General features: G+C 39.6%; 1 protein-coding gene across 2 annotated transcripts; it reads right to left on the bottom strand.

Annotated features, from left to right (window-relative positions):
- Positions 1-91: 91 nt before the first annotated feature.
- On the bottom strand, positions 92-3620 carry LOC115677424 (pentatricopeptide repeat-containing protein At4g30825, chloroplastic). 2 transcript variants are annotated; one of them, XM_056320810.1, is made up of 2 exons: positions 467-3620; positions 92-351 (listed from the first exon to the last, which is right to left on the bottom strand). In XM_056320810.1, exon 1 carries the CDS (start codon positions 3420-3422, stop codon positions 657-659), a length of 2766 nt encoding a protein of 921 aa, XP_056176785.1. In that variant the 5' UTR covers positions 3423-3620; the 3' UTR covers positions 92-351; positions 467-656. The 2 variants fall into 2 exon arrangements, with proteins under 2 accessions (XP_056176785.1, XP_056176786.1); XM_056320811.1 differs by having other exon boundaries at positions 471-3620.
- Positions 3621-15710: the final 12090 nt, after the last annotated feature.

Here is a 15710-nt window from a genome sequence, read left to right as displayed (position 1 = left end):
GATGGGATCGTCAACAACTAATAGCCTGTGCAAGCCTCTCCAAAACTCGTCACCATCCACACTGATAGTGACGCAAAGGTGAAAATCAAAATCAGAGAAGTAAGATTCTAGTATTATTAACATAAAATGGCCACGGACACTGATCCTGATGTCTGGATGAAAAATCATCGAACCCAAAAGTTTTGCTACAGGACACGACGAGAAACCATTTGTCGACAAAGTCGATCATTTACAAGCTAATTTTGTTCCACACCTAAGAGGTCCCTCATGGTCACTCATCCTTCTCTTCTTAAGGTGGAAGCCAATTATTCCACATAAGCCAGGATGCTCCAATTCACCACAACATGGTTGCTGCATTGGCACAAAGCTTGACTGTAAAAGGTTATAATCTAAATGTTTGCCAGCTGTACATTGTGAAGAATAGCTGAATGATATTGATATATTGGGAGAATTGACTAAATTATACCAACTTGCCATATGACGGATTGCAGTTTGTCCTCGAGCATTAGTGCAGTCCTTGAACAGCAATCCCCAGAGACTCCTACCATGCATATTGATGGGTTCGGTGATTGATTCCTCATTTAAGTCAACTTCATCACCCAAAGGAGGTAGTGGATGTTAAAGAGGCCAAAAACCATCTGAATGACAACAAAAGTTTATCCTAAACCCATCTGCTTCATCCACAAGGACCATCTAACAGCCTCCAGAAACTTATCATTCTTCCGTAGTGCATTGATCAAATTTATGAAGGTGACCTTATCAGGCTCTATCCCATTCTCCCTCATTTCCTTTATCAAGGCCACAGCTTCTTCAACCATTCCTGCAATTCCATATGCCTTGATCAATGTGTTATAGCTGCACAAATCAGGTCCTAGATGATAATCTTTAAGTTCTTTCAATATGCCGGCAACTTCATCAATCCATCCACGCTCTCCGTAAATGTTCATCATGATATTGTATGTGTAGCGATCAGGAGAACGAGCTGAATCCTTCAGTCTCTGCAAGACTTTTCTAAAACTCTCCATCTGGCCTTCTTTCCCATAAGCATCCAGCATGGAATTGTACACTTCGAGAGAAACCGAAAAACCATCGAACTGCATTTCTTGAACAGATGATGACATATTTATGAAGTCCTTGTTTTGCCCATACGATGCTACGATGGTGTTGTATGTAACAGTATCAGCCAGCCCTTGCTTTCTAGCCATCAAGAACAACTTCCTCACCTTTTTGAAAAGCTTAGCTTTTCCATAAACATCAAGCATGACATTGAAGGTGATTGTATTAGGAGAAAATCCACACTGAAGCATCTCGTCAAAAAGCCGGGATAGCTCATCAACAGGAAGAGCACGAGAGCAACAGTTTATGACACAATTATACATTTCCTGATCCCAACTGATGCCGCTCCTAAAAAATTGATAGTAGAGATTTTCTAATTTATCCAGCATACGACAGCGCTGGTAAATGCGGAACATGTCTCGAAACAGAAAAACGTCAGGTACGAGATTTTTCTGTTTCTCCATCATCTCAAGAACAGAGCAAGCCTCTTTTAAGGATCCAGCTTTAACGTACATTCTCACAACGATGCTGAAAGCAATCACATCTAATGGAACTCCAGAAGATTTTAGCTTCATATACAGTTCCTCAGCTTCAGTAAATTGGCCCAAGCTACTGTACATATCAATCATCGTGCATAAGATATGCATGTTCTCCCTGCCTTCAGTTTTATGCATACTCGAGTATATTTTGACTGCATTATCGAAATGGCCCAACTCTTTACACGAGCAGATCAAGAGATGGTACAGATTTTCTTCAAAAGCTGCATCCGTCCACCGTTTATCCTGCATAACCTTTATGGCAATGTCCACCAAGCCATTTTTCACATAAGCCATGACCAACGTGGAGCATGAGGTCTGGTTGACCAAAATGTGTTGATAAAAAGAATCTTTCACAAGGAGAGGCACTTTATCAATTCTTGCAGCCCTTTCATATGCTTGTAAAAGAATACCCAAGATCGATGAATATTGGCAACCCATCTCTGCCATATCATCTAGAGTTTTGGCAGCACCATCTTCATCCCCATATTTTGCCTGCAAATTTATCATTGTGTACAAATTGGACGAATTAGGCTTCAACCCTAACCCCCTGAGTTCTTTGCAGTACCAGGCCGCCTCTTGATAATCGTTTGCTCGCCCCCATCCTTCAATCATGGACCTGTAAGTTGTCTCATCGGGCGCTAATCCAAGATCCTGTAGACTCTGAAATATTCTTTGTGCAGCATCCATATTGGACACCTTTCCATACCCAGTTATCAAAGTGTTGTAGGCAACGATATTTGGTGGCAATCCGGCTTCTTGCATGGAAATCAATGTCTTTTCAGCCTCCTCTAATTTACCTTGCTGACAATAGGCATTAAGTATCGCCAACCAATTTTCCACCTTCAGGATCACATTGTCATCTCTCAATAAGCCAATTATTTCCTCAGCTTTGTCATACAACCTCAAACGTGTATAGATTGTGATCATTGCAGCATATGCTGATTCACATTTGATTCCACAATCTCTCATCCGGCTAAATGCAAATTCCGCCTCTTCAACCTTCCAACCCTTCTGGTAAAGACTCATGAGCATACCAAACGTCGCAATATTAGGCTGAACTCCATATCCCAACATCATCCTGAACCACTTCCCCCCCATTTCAACTCTTCCCTCTTTGCAACATGCATAAATTAGAGTGTTAAAGACCTGATAACTTAAGCCACACTCAGGATCTACACTCAGCTGGCTAATCAATTTCTCTGCTGCATCCCAATCTTCTCTCCTACCAAACACTCTGAGGACCAAATTATAAGCCCCGATGTTTCGTTCCAATTTCCCATTACTTCTCATCCACTCGAAAAATTCTAAAGTCTTGCTATCACTGCATTTCTCGAGCTGTCTCAAGATCCTATTACACTCTTCCATGCTCAAATCAGACGCAAGGTTATTTACATCTAATCTACTATAATCCTGCACAAAACCCACATCTTTTTTCCCACCATCGGATCTCCGAAAACTGGATTTCCACTTCCCATCTCGCTTCTTTCCTTTCTTTGGACCCTCAAAGTTGGGATTTTTCTCACCTCCAGCAAGTGGGTTTTGCTCAAACAATCTCTCACCGACAGAATTTCCTTCCGGAGGCGGCTCGACGCCATCAATTTCCAACTCAGGAGCAGGACAACACGACAGTTCAGCATCAACACGAGAGACCTTAATGTGCTTGAACCTACCAAAAGGACTGATGACTGAACCTCCACTTACATGTACAAAACCAGTAATGGGTAAACCGGAGGCGGCACGGTCAGATGACTGAACATGGTTCACGGAGAAACCGACCCTTCTTGCATCCCAAGCGTCGACGGAGATGGACAGCTTCAACGAGGCCATGGCTCGAAGCAGCCACCGAAACGACCACCCTTAAGCTCAACGTTCATCCCATTGAAAGCCAAGAACTGCGAAATTCGAGGGTGGAGTTGAAGGGTGCGATGAACAGTTGGAGAAGGGAAGCACGAGCGAGCGAACGAAATCCAACGATGAAGGAGGGGGTCGTCTTTCAACGGTTCTTGTCCCATGAGGTTTGTGACCACGGATTGCACCAAATTTGATCTCTGCCGTTTCTTGTTTTTTTCCCTCTTACGAAGAGAGAGGAAAATTAGGGCGCCAGTGATAATTATTTTATTATTTTATTTTTTTTTTGTTTTTTAGAATAGATTTAGAATAGAAATCTGTTTGACGAAATAATTTTATTTTTTATTTTTGAGATAAATTTTGGCTCGGAAATAGATTTGGAACGTAAATAAGAAGGTAAATTTTTTTACTTTTCTATTTCTGGAATAAAAATAGAAATAACAACTCTCTTTTATTGCTCACCCTTGTCGCCCACCGCCGCCCACTCGCTGTTGGCCACCGGCTATCTGCCACCACCCATTGCTGCTCGCCAACCGGCCGGCCGACCGTCCGCCGCCGGTCGTCCGTTGCCGCCGCCCGCCGCCGCCTTTCGCCGGCCGGTTGTTCGTTGTCGCTCACTGGCCGGCGAGAATATAAATTCTGCGTTGTTATCAAACGAATTTCTATTCCGAGAACATAAATTTTGTGTTGTTATCAAACGTTACTTTTTGCGAAAGAGAAATATATTTTTTAATTTCTAGCCATAAAGAGGGCCGGGGAAAGAGAGATGTTGTCATTCGTGCCCTTAGTTTCCCTATCTTTTATAAGTATAACTAGACCTATCAAATGAGTATATCAGATCGGGTTGAAAATGGTTCGACTCAAATTAATTCCATGTCATGCAATACAAATCTAATGACTCATACTTAGCCATACACATATCCGAACCAACCCGTATTACTAAAACACTTCTTATTTATCCTAATCAAAGAACACATATACACAAACTAAAGTGAAACCACAGAGTACGCCAACGTGATTGAGGGAGGGCGAGAGAGAGTTGTAGAGATGTGTTGGATTTAAGTAAGTTATGAACATTTTTAACACCCATATTAAACTTATATACGACCCATGGAGTTGGGTCTAAACCCATTTATGACCCCTACTTAATATAACTAACCCATATAAAAACCCAATCCATCAAATATAGGTTAAAAAAATGGTTATGACCCTTTTTGACAGGTCTAGGTATACCTTAGGAACAAAATGGTCTTAAATCAAAATCCTCATTACACAAATAAGAAAATGCTCGGTTCTAGTTTAATCTCAAATTAACAGATTTTGTTAATCGCGGTGGTTAAGAAATTATACATAGATCGTACAAAATTTCATACATTGCAATGCAAATTAAAATTACACCTAGCATCAAGCGATCAGCGACGATTGCCACTGTTACTTATGTTGAAGGCACCATTTGGTGAGATGTGTTAGCAGTTTTGACCCTTATTCTTCTCCTGTTCGCATGGCATCTAATCACTAGGTTAAGCTATTGTACCTAGGTTCGTTACACAATATTGTCGCGGAAACAATTGATCGAACAACAATATAAACAGAACAAGTAAATATATCGAACACGAGATTTATGTGGTTCGGTGTTCGTTAGGTGTGACCTACGTCCATAAGGAGAACAACATAGAATTCCACTATAGGTCAAGTGATACAAAGGAAATTACAACTAAATTCGAGTAACTCAAACATTTAGTGTTTCCCAGCCCCTGATTACACCCAATAACTCACATGGTATTTAAACTCACAATTCCTCATGAGATAATTCAATCTCACAAAAGAATTCATAAATCTTAACACATGATTTATTTGCTTCGACACTCTCAAATTGCTTCAGAGTGTAATTTATAAAGAAGTAGCCTCTTGGATGCTCTTCATAGCAGAGACACATCTTATAAATAGAAAAAAATTGGATCCAAAATAAGATATCTACTCAAACTAGGTTATTAATAGAAAACTTCTTCAAAGTAAGAAAATATTCAAATTATGAAAGTTTCTTTTTTGAGCTCCAACTTGAAATATATTTCTAATAATCTTCACCTTGACTTGACATTTGAGCTAAATCACGTTCGCTTTGTCGAAACCCAAACTTCACTGCCACTCTCCTACGGCCCCTTATGAGCTCAACCGCCCCAGATATCTTTCAAGTTCAAGCCTCACTTTTGCCATGATCATGGACCTCATTAGAACATCAACTTTACGTGTATATTGCTCTGTAAGGATCTTTGCACACAACCTCCTCAATCACATATAAAGTAAAACCATCGTTGCATCCATATTTATAAAGAGATCGAACACGCAACTTGTCAAATTCAACAGTTATAGCTATTGGCTCTGTAGGCTCCACTTGCTATAAGTACCATATGTGTCGATTACCACCTTAATGCCTATTACCTCAAGAGTTTCTGGTTGTAACTCCACCTCAAGTTGGACACCATCTAGATTCGTATAAACACTGTTATAATCACTCCTATTTAAAAGTACTGGAGACTCGTAAAATGTAACTTTTCTGTTGACAAGAGATGAATTTAATTTCGGGCACTACAATCGAGAGCCCTAATCACCTTGTGCTTCAAGTAGAATATATGTTATTGTAAGTTCGCACCCACTTGATCGCCTTACCGGTTTCTTTTTCGATCAAAGCTTTCAACTGCCTAATCCTAATAACAACATCAAACTTGTGTCTCAGCACAAACATCCAGGTCTTTCTTGAGTAGTCATCCACAATTTTAAGCATAAATTTAGTTCTCTTCCTTGAAGGAATTTGCGAAAGCCTGCAAATATCCGAGTGAATTGATTTCCCAATCTTTGTGGTTTCTTTAACTGTCGTAATGAACTGCACTTTTTGCTATTTGCCTAAGTCACAGCACTTGCATACATTCAGCTTCTCAGTTACATAAACATATAACAGATTCTTTTCACTCAGAACATTTAAGCTTCTCTCGCTAATGTGCCACAAATGCATATGCAATAATTCAGACTCTTGTACAGATGTAGGTAAAATTCGTCATCGTCTCACTTTGAAGCTCATATAAGCTACCGTGCTTGATGCATCTTATTATCACTAAGGCATCTCGAACAACTTTTAAAATTCTACATTTTGAAGAATACTGATTCCCAACTGAATCCAAAACACTTAAGGAAATTAAATTCTTCTTCAATTCTAAAACGTGCCTTACTCGAGTCAATGTCCTCACAACACTATCATCCATTTTGATTCAAACATCGCCAATGCCCACAACCTTGTACTCAACGTTGTTCCCCAATTGCATTTTAATACTATCGATGCATTGATAAGTAATTAACCAGTTCCCAGTCAATGTTGCATGAAATGAACAATCAGAATCCATAATCCATTCGTCAATCGATTAATCCTCAATGATATAGAAGACATAATAAATATCATCCGAATTACTATTAGCTATTCTAGCAATATCATTAGTAGACCCAACTCTAATTCCCTTACCCTTCTCGTTCTTCAGCTTAATGTAATCCCTTCTAAGATATGCCCTCTTGCCACACCTCCAATAAACAGCACCACCAGTCTTAGATTGAACAGGTTTATACAACTTTTGCTAACACGAGTACTAGTTCTTCATCTGCTTCACAGGTCATTAAATCTTCTCCTACGATTGTCATTACTCATAATCAAATCATGAAGCCTATCAAACATCAAGCTTGTTAACCTAATGGAATTACCAACAGTAGTATTTCAATTATCAAGCAATGAGGATAATAGAATTAAAGTACGTACCTCATCTTCAACATTAATCTCAACTGAACTCAATTGACTAACGACCACATTTCAATGATATGTTTAGCAACTGATGCACATTTGCCCATCTTTAAGTTATAGACACATTGCATAAAGTAGACTTTGTTGATGGTAGAGGGCTTCTCGTAAATGTTTGAAAGGAACTTCAACAAATTCGCAGTGGTATTCTTTTTCACGATGTTAAGCGCGAAGTCACAAGACAATGTCAGCCGAATAACATCAATGCTTGTTTATCTAGCAATTCCAAGTCAGCTTGGTTCATCAACTTCGGCTTCTCCTTATATAGGAGTAAGTGCAAATTCCTTTATTATATATAATCATCAATCTGCATCTTCCAGAATTTAAAATTCTTCCGTCAAATCTGTCGATTCTCAACTTTTCCCTCTTTAGTCAACATCGATTCGCTTCAACTTATATAAACCTGGCTCTGATATCAATTGTTGCGGAAACATATAATCGAACAATAAATTAAACAGAACAAGAAAGTAAATCAGATACTAGATTTACATGGTTGATTGATATGACCTACGTCCATGGAGAGAGCAACATAAAATTTCACTATAAATCCAGTGATACAAAGAAGATTACAACCACACTTGAAACACTCAAACATAGAGTGTTTCCTAGCCTTCAGTTACACTCAATAACTCATATGGTGTTTAGCCAATAATCTTTCAATCTCGCAGAGGAATTAATAAATATTACCGCAAAATTTACTTGCTCAAACACATGCCTAGTTGTAATTCACGAGAAGACGTACGACATCAAGATCTAAATCACGAAGTATTCAATCCAAAACCAATTGGTAATTTTGAAACAATCATGGAGTTGGTAATTTTCTATAAAAGTTTGTTTTTTTAATACATCGATAACAAAAAGTTACGTAAGTAAATATTGGTAACTTATAGAGATAGTTGGTAATATAAAACAACCAAATAACTTATGGCACTTCCACAAATCTTTTGGTAACTTATTAATCCGTTAAAGGTTGGATAATTCTAGGTACATCCTAAGACTGTTAGCAACTTACTTGTTGTGGAAGCCAATTGATCGAACAATAAATTTGACTAAATAAGAAAATAAGTCGGATATCGATTTACGTGGTTCGATCGTAGTGACCTACATCTACGGGGAGAGCAGCACGGAATTCCACTATAAATCAAGTGATACAATGGAGATTACAAACCACATTCGAGGCACTCAAATACTCTAAGTGTTTCCCAAACCCAATTATACCTAATAACTCAAACACTATTTAGTCCAAATTGCTCACGAAATAATCTTTCAATCTCACGAAGGAATTATACACAAATCTTACCACAAGATTTAATCGCTACAAACACTTGAACTCTTGGTGTGTTGACACATGGAATTAATTAGGGTTGTCGACGCTTAGGATAGATGAATAAAACGACAAGAGATGACGTCGCATGTACTAAGATGATTCATGTAAGACAGCTGGTAAGTACTGGCAGTCATAAGCGGGAAATTTGAAATTCAAATGAATGGGGACCAAAAGTGCTAAAGGTATTTTCATCGAGGACGTCGACAAGGAGAAGAACGAATGCCAAGCTAGGAAGGATTCGATGAAGGCCTTTGCTCCGAGCGGAGTGTCAAACCAGGAAAAAAGCTGGACTAAAGTACCAAAGGTATTTTTCATCGAGGACATTGATGAAATGGATGATAGGTGTCAAGTCAGAAAAGCTCGACGAAGGTCCCTATTTCCGGAGGACAGGTGTCAGATGGAGGAAAGCTCGATGACGGTTACCATCCTAGAGGACAGGTGTCAAACGGAGGAAAGCTCGATGACGGTTATCATCCCGAATGACAGTGTCGGACGGAGAAAAGCTCGATGATGGTTACCATCCTAGAGGACAGTGTCAAACGGAGGAAAGCTCGATGACGATTATCATCCCGAAAGACGGGTGTCAAACGGAGAAAAGCTCGATGACGGTTACCGTCCCGAAGGAGTGTCAAACGGAGAAAAGCTCGATGACGGTTACCATCCCAAAGGACGTCGACACAATAAAGAAAAGTTCGATGACGGTTGTCGCCTTAGAGAACCAATGGGCTCGATGACGGTTGTCGTTCCGGAGAACAAATGGGCTCGATGACGGTTGTTGTCGTTCCAAAGAACAAATAGGCTCGATGATGGTTATCATTTCAAAAGATAAAAGGGGTTCGGTGCGCTTATCATACTAAGGACGGATGTCATTCCAAAAAAGCTCAAGAGCGGTTATCACTTCGTACAAAAGATAAGATCGATAACAGTTGATAAACGATGTCATTAAATGAACGGTGAAGATGAAATCAATGATGGGTATCGGATACAACACCAAGAACGTTACCAAATTTGTGTTATAAATAGCGTCGATTATCAACTATAGATCCCCCGCACACAAGAAAAACAAATGAGTCTTTTATCAAACTACTTTCCAGTTTCGCACTTTCATTTTCCATAGCTGTAGCTATTTAGGTCAAGTTAGTAGCTTTATTATATCATGTCAATGAACTTTGGACACCGCCGTAATTGGACGGTTTCGTATGAATATTCTTAAAAATCAAGTTCTTTATTCACGCTTGATTGCTCCTGTCCGAAATTGGATCTAGAACCTAATCTCCTTTCATTAAGAGCCGAAGAAACTTTCGGTAAATTATATTTAATCATGATAAATACTTGAACTCTTGACGTAATTCTACGAACAAAATCATGAATTCGGTGTCAAGCACCCGGTACCTATGAATGACCCACGGCACTCAGAGAGGAAACGACAGTTCAATTCTTTCTCTCTCTGTCGGCCAACCGAGCAACCCGCTAATGTATATAAACATGCTCGTATGTCCAACGTATGAAGAAGTGCAACAATCGCCACGCGTACCGGAGTGGGAAACATAATCAAGTGGGATTCGGTCAACGAAAGTCCACTATTTGACTTTCCTCTTGACTTTTTCTTTTTGGCCGACTCAGCACATATCTGGAGCAACATGAAATATATTTTGTGTGCCCCTTTCTTTAATTTTATTTTATTTCCTCTTCTATCACCTAGACTTTCCTTTTCTTGTTTTGTTTGAAATACTTGACCAACGAAGCTTTTACATAAAAAACGAAACTCTGGATTTCCATGGCTTATATTTGGACGCCCGCAAATAATAATTCATCTCGGGTCGGATTTCGTTCACTGGCTCAAACTCAAGACATATTTTAACAATCTCCACATTGGCTCGAAGTTTGAGCCAAGTAACATTCGCTTCGTTGGAACTTCGCTACTACTCTCCCACAACCCCAATAGGCTCAATCGCCATAGATGTTTTTTAAGTCCAAGTCTCGCTTGAACTTCGCCATAACCGTGGATCTCATTAGAAGACCAACTTTACCTGCACCTTTAATTGCTCCATAAGGATTTTCCGACACAATCTTCTCAACCGCAGATAAAGCAAAACCATCGTTGCATGCATATCTGTCAGGAGATCGAATACACACATTGTCAATTTCAGCAATTATAGTAAATATTGGCTCAATAGGCTCTACCTCGCTACAAGCACCTTTTGTGTCAATTGCTCCGCTCGTACCCGCTACCTCAGGAGTTTTTGGTTGCAACTCCACCTCAAGTTGAATACCGTTCAGATCCGTATAAACACTGCTATAATCACTCTTAGCCAGAAGTACTGGAGACTTGTCAAATGTAACTTTTCTGCTGATAACATGTGAATTTAATTCCGGGCACTACAACTTATAATCCCGCTCACCTTGTGTATAACCTAGGAACATGCACTTTCTTGCCCTTCCATCGAGCTTACCATCACTAACTCGAGCATAACATGGGCAACCAAATATTCTAATAACAAAATAATCAGTAACGTTACCTGACCACACTTCTTCGAGAGTCCGACATCCAATCGCAGTCAATGAGGATCTATTTTTCAGGTAGCTCGCCATACTAAGCGCATTCGCTAGAAATCTCCTAGCCGTACCAACACTAGAGAGCATTTTATGGGCCGTCTCTAGTAATATTCTGCTCATCAACTCTGCAACATGTTGTGGTTTACTGACATTAGTGCGATATCTCATAATGCCTTCCTTCATGCAGAATTCGTTTAACAATTTCGAGCAAAACTCCATACTATTATTAGTCTGCACCTGCTTTATCATTTTGCCAGTCTCTTTTTCGATCAAAGCTATCAACTGCCTGATTCTGACAACAACATCAAACTTTTGCCTAAGCACAAACACCCAAGTCTTCCTTGAGTAATCATCAACAACTGTTAGCATAAATTTTGGCACTCTTCTTCAAAGGAAATCGCGACAACCTGCGAACATAAAAGTGAATTAACTCTGCAATTTCTGTGGTTTCTTTAACAATCGCACTGAACAGCACTTTCCACCGTTGATCTAAGTCATAGCACTTGCAGACATTCGGTTCGTCAGTAACATAACCACATAGTAAATTTCTTTCACTTAGGCTCCGTTCGTTTGGTGGAAAATATTCTCCCGAATATATTTTCCGGGTTTTCCGGTGTTCGGGGCGGAAAACGTTTTCCGTGGGAAAATATTGTCCTTCCCCCTCACAAAATAGCTTTGAAGTCTACGGAAAATGACTTCCGCTTCTTCAAAAGCGGAAATCATTTTCCGGGCTCTTCTTCTTCTTCTTCTTCTTCACTAAGGCCATTGTGCTTGATTCCTTTCATTATCATTAAAGCACCTCGAATAATTTTTAGAACTCCACATTCTGAAGTATACCAACACCCAGTTGAATCCAAGGCACTCAAGGAAATCAGATTTTCTTCAACTTTGGAACATGCCTCACTCCAGTTAATGTCCACACGATATCATCATGCATTATGATTCTAACATTACCAATACCAATAACATCGCACTTCGCGTTGTTCGCCAACTGCACTTTACTACTATCCGTGCATTAATAAGTAGTATACCAGTTCCTGTTTGGTGTAACGTGAAACGAACAACCATAGTTTCCAAACTTTTTCATGTTGGTCGCCGAACACGGAAAATTATGTTCGAGGAAAATATTTTCGGAAAATGACTATCCGAAAATATTTTCCAAAAGGAGAATATTTTCCGCCAAACGAACAACCTTAGAACCTTTAAGCTTTTCTCGCTAATATGCCCCAAATGCATATGCCATAACTCGACTATTGAACCGATGCATCCGATGTCTCCAACAGACGAATTCCGTTCTTGTCTCATCTTGAAGCTCATATAGGCCATTGTGCTTGATTCATTTCATTATCACTAAGGTACCTCGAACAATTTTCAAAACTCCACATTTTGAAGTATACCGACACCCAACTGAATCCAAGGCACTCAATGCAATCAGATTTTTCTTTTACTTGATTTCCTCACTCATAATTAAATCTCGAACACCATTAAACGTCAAACTTGATGACCTAGAAGAATTACTAATAGCAAGAATAATAATATTCCAACTATCAAGCAATGATAAGTAGTAAATCGCTTCCGTTTGGTGTAGTGTGAAACGAACAACCATAATCCATAATCCATCCGCCAAACGATGAATCATTAGTGACAGACAAGACAAAATCGTACTATCCGAATTACCGTCTCGCTATAGCCGCAACATCATCCGCAGACTCAACTTTAATTCCTTTATCCTTGTCTTTCTTCGCTTTAGGCAATCCCTTCTAAGATGCCCCCTCTTGCCACAACTCCAATAGACGGCACCACCATTCCTAGACCGACTTCATCTATTCATGTTTATACTACTTCTGCTAACACGTGTACTAGTTCTTCCTCTATTTTCACCTACTAAAATAGCAAACACATGTTCGCTAAATTTTCTTCTGAGTATGTCCTCACTCAATTAAATCTCGAACACCATCAAACGTCAAACTTGTTGACCCGGGGAATTACTAACAGCGTAATAATAGTATTCCAACTATCAGGCAATGATGATAATAGAATCAAAGCACGTACCTCATCTTCAAAGTCAATCTCAATTTAACTCAATTGACTAACGATCACATTGAATTCATTAATATGATCAACAACTGACGCACCTTCGCTCATCTTCAAGTTAAATAGACATTGCATCAAATAGACCTTGTTGATCGCATAGGGCTTCTCGTACATGTCTGATTGGGCTTTCATCAAACCCGCAGTGATCTTCTCATTCACGATGTTAAACGTGACGTTACGAGCCAATGTCAGCCGAATAACACCTAAAGCTCGTCTATCCAGCAATTCCCAGTCAGCTTGCTTCATCGTCTTTGGCTTTCGCAACAATGGTATCAGAGCCTATGGTTGATTGGTGGGCCCCCAATTTGTTACGGTGTTTGAAAAATATCTCAAAAATGAAATCTCGTGATCGACGTTTGTTTCCGGTGGAAATTGCCATCACGGTTGGTCTGGCGAGAAGTGACCATGGACAGTTGGTCTGGTGACGCGAGATAGGGACATGGGTGATGCAATTCCAAGTTAGCAGTTGATGATGGTTGTTGTGTATAGTTGCGGGTGCATTGCAATGACTTGGAGATTCAAGTTGAGATATGTTGATGCAAAAGAATACCTAAATTAAGGAGAGCAAACCTAACACTAAGCTCACACGTGAGGGGGAGATTGTTGAGATATATATGTGAGTTGTGTTAGAAAAGTCGCACATCGAATAAGTGGTGTGGTGTGAAGCAATTAATATATCCAAGTTGGCCAATAACTCATTGGCTTAAGCTTTTGAGTAAAGATGGGTTCAAATGGATGTGTTGACAGGCTCGGACTTGAGCTCCCTCTTGGCGATTTCCCTAGGTGAAGATATCGGCTTTCTACTACGCACTCCCAACATTACTAACATGTTACCAGTTAAATATGTTGCCGGGCTTTCGAGGAATTACCAGCAAGGAAAAGTGTTCCACACTTTCACGCAAGGAAAGCTAGAAATTTGCTTTAAAGTTGTTATCAGGACCTCTGGCCGGTGGAATTTATTCAGGAGGGACCATGTGGTGTCTGTTAAATAATGAAAATGATTACTGCAGTTGCAAATTTGAAAGCAGTCACTAATCCTACTCACTTTTAACTTTCGGTTCCTAGAGTGGACAACCAGCACAAAAGTCTCAAGCACGACCCTCAGAACTGGTGTCTAAAAGCCATGTGTAATCCTACTCACTTTAACTTCACTGTCCCTCTGAGCATGATCCAAAGAACTGGTGACCAAACTCTGTTTATCCAGAAGAGTTGGAGCTTTTGGCATCGCAATGTTTCCCTGTATCTTCCTAAGTATTGGTTTGAAATGGGCACCGTTTTGGCCGTCAAAATGATCCGTTGATGACCCTGGCTGTGGCGGAATTTTGGCTGTAAAATCTAGCAAGGGAAACATGGTATTTTTGCTGAAAATGTTTCGAAAGCATCTATTTGTTCAGACTGAAATTCTGAAGTTGATAAAGTTAAGATCTTGTGAATAGACTGTGGCTTAAAATTCCTGTTACTGCATATGGCCTGCTGTAGCATAATGGTTCTGAAAGCTACACTTTGAATTCGACTGATGCTTCGTAGAACATCAGCAGATCACGAAGTCAAGAAGGAACTTTTCAATTCGAGGCGAAGGATTTGGAAGTTGCACTGACCAATAGCATTACTACATAAACATGACAGAGAAACTTCACAAAGTATTCTCCAAGACCTGTGGGTAGGCATATTGATCGAATTCCACTGAAGAACATATATACAATTCAAGATTCATCATGTATTTCCGCTACTTTCATTGTGAATTATCCCTCATTAGCTTTATTTGCTTCTGACGCGTAGTTGTACATGAATTATTTGGATGGAGCAAGTAATAGCTACCTTTGAAAATCATGATGCGTGCTTAATCATTTCAAATTGGAGAAGATGGAAGAAGGCTTCCAGATGTCTTCACATTTTAAAATGGCTTTTCACGTTGACTGAGATGCACATTAGCATGCTTCCTGATCGTTGAGGTGATCATATCAAAACACTTAACCTGGACTTTTCAGGAGTTGGACAATTTGTAGATAGCTCCACTTGCTACTTATAATAGAAAATTGTCTCATTAGTGGTAGGCCAAAAGACGGATTAAGTGCAATTACAGTTGTGGAGGTCGTACTAATGTTGTTCACCATAAATATCACTTAATCTTTAGACAGAAAACCAAACTGTGACTGCTCACAGAATAGTTGACATCCGATTCATGTTCACAATCCAGAAAGATGAATGGTTCTGGGAAAATAAAAAAAATCTAAGGGTGGGCTAGTTGACATTGAAAAGTAGTTCTCTTTTGACATATCTGTCCAACATGAAGTTCCCCTCACCAAGAAAATTGCGGTAGGGGGCGAATAAATGTGTTAGAAAAATTTAGTTGAGCTATTGGAACGTCTTTGTCAAGAAACAATGAAATAAACCTATAACGATTATTACGCAACAAAATTTTGAAGCTTCGTCTCTCCTCGTCAGAAAAATC

The sequence above is a fragment of the Syzygium oleosum genome, unplaced genomic scaffold (assembly GCF_021117445.2).
Source record: "Syzygium oleosum isolate NSW1041296 unplaced genomic scaffold, Sole_v2.1 Sole_v2.21, whole genome shotgun sequence".
NCBI classification, from domain to species: Eukaryota; Viridiplantae; Streptophyta; class Magnoliopsida; order Myrtales; family Myrtaceae; genus Syzygium; species Syzygium oleosum.
Note: the sequence above shows the minus strand (reverse complement) of the source record. Positions and strands in the feature narration are given on the sequence as shown.

Excerpts from the sequence above, each read along its gene's own strand:
- LOC115677424 (XM_056320810.1), bottom strand. The coding sequence starts at position 3,422 with ATGGCCTCGTTGAAGCTGTCCATCTCCGTCGACGCTTGGGATGCAAGA.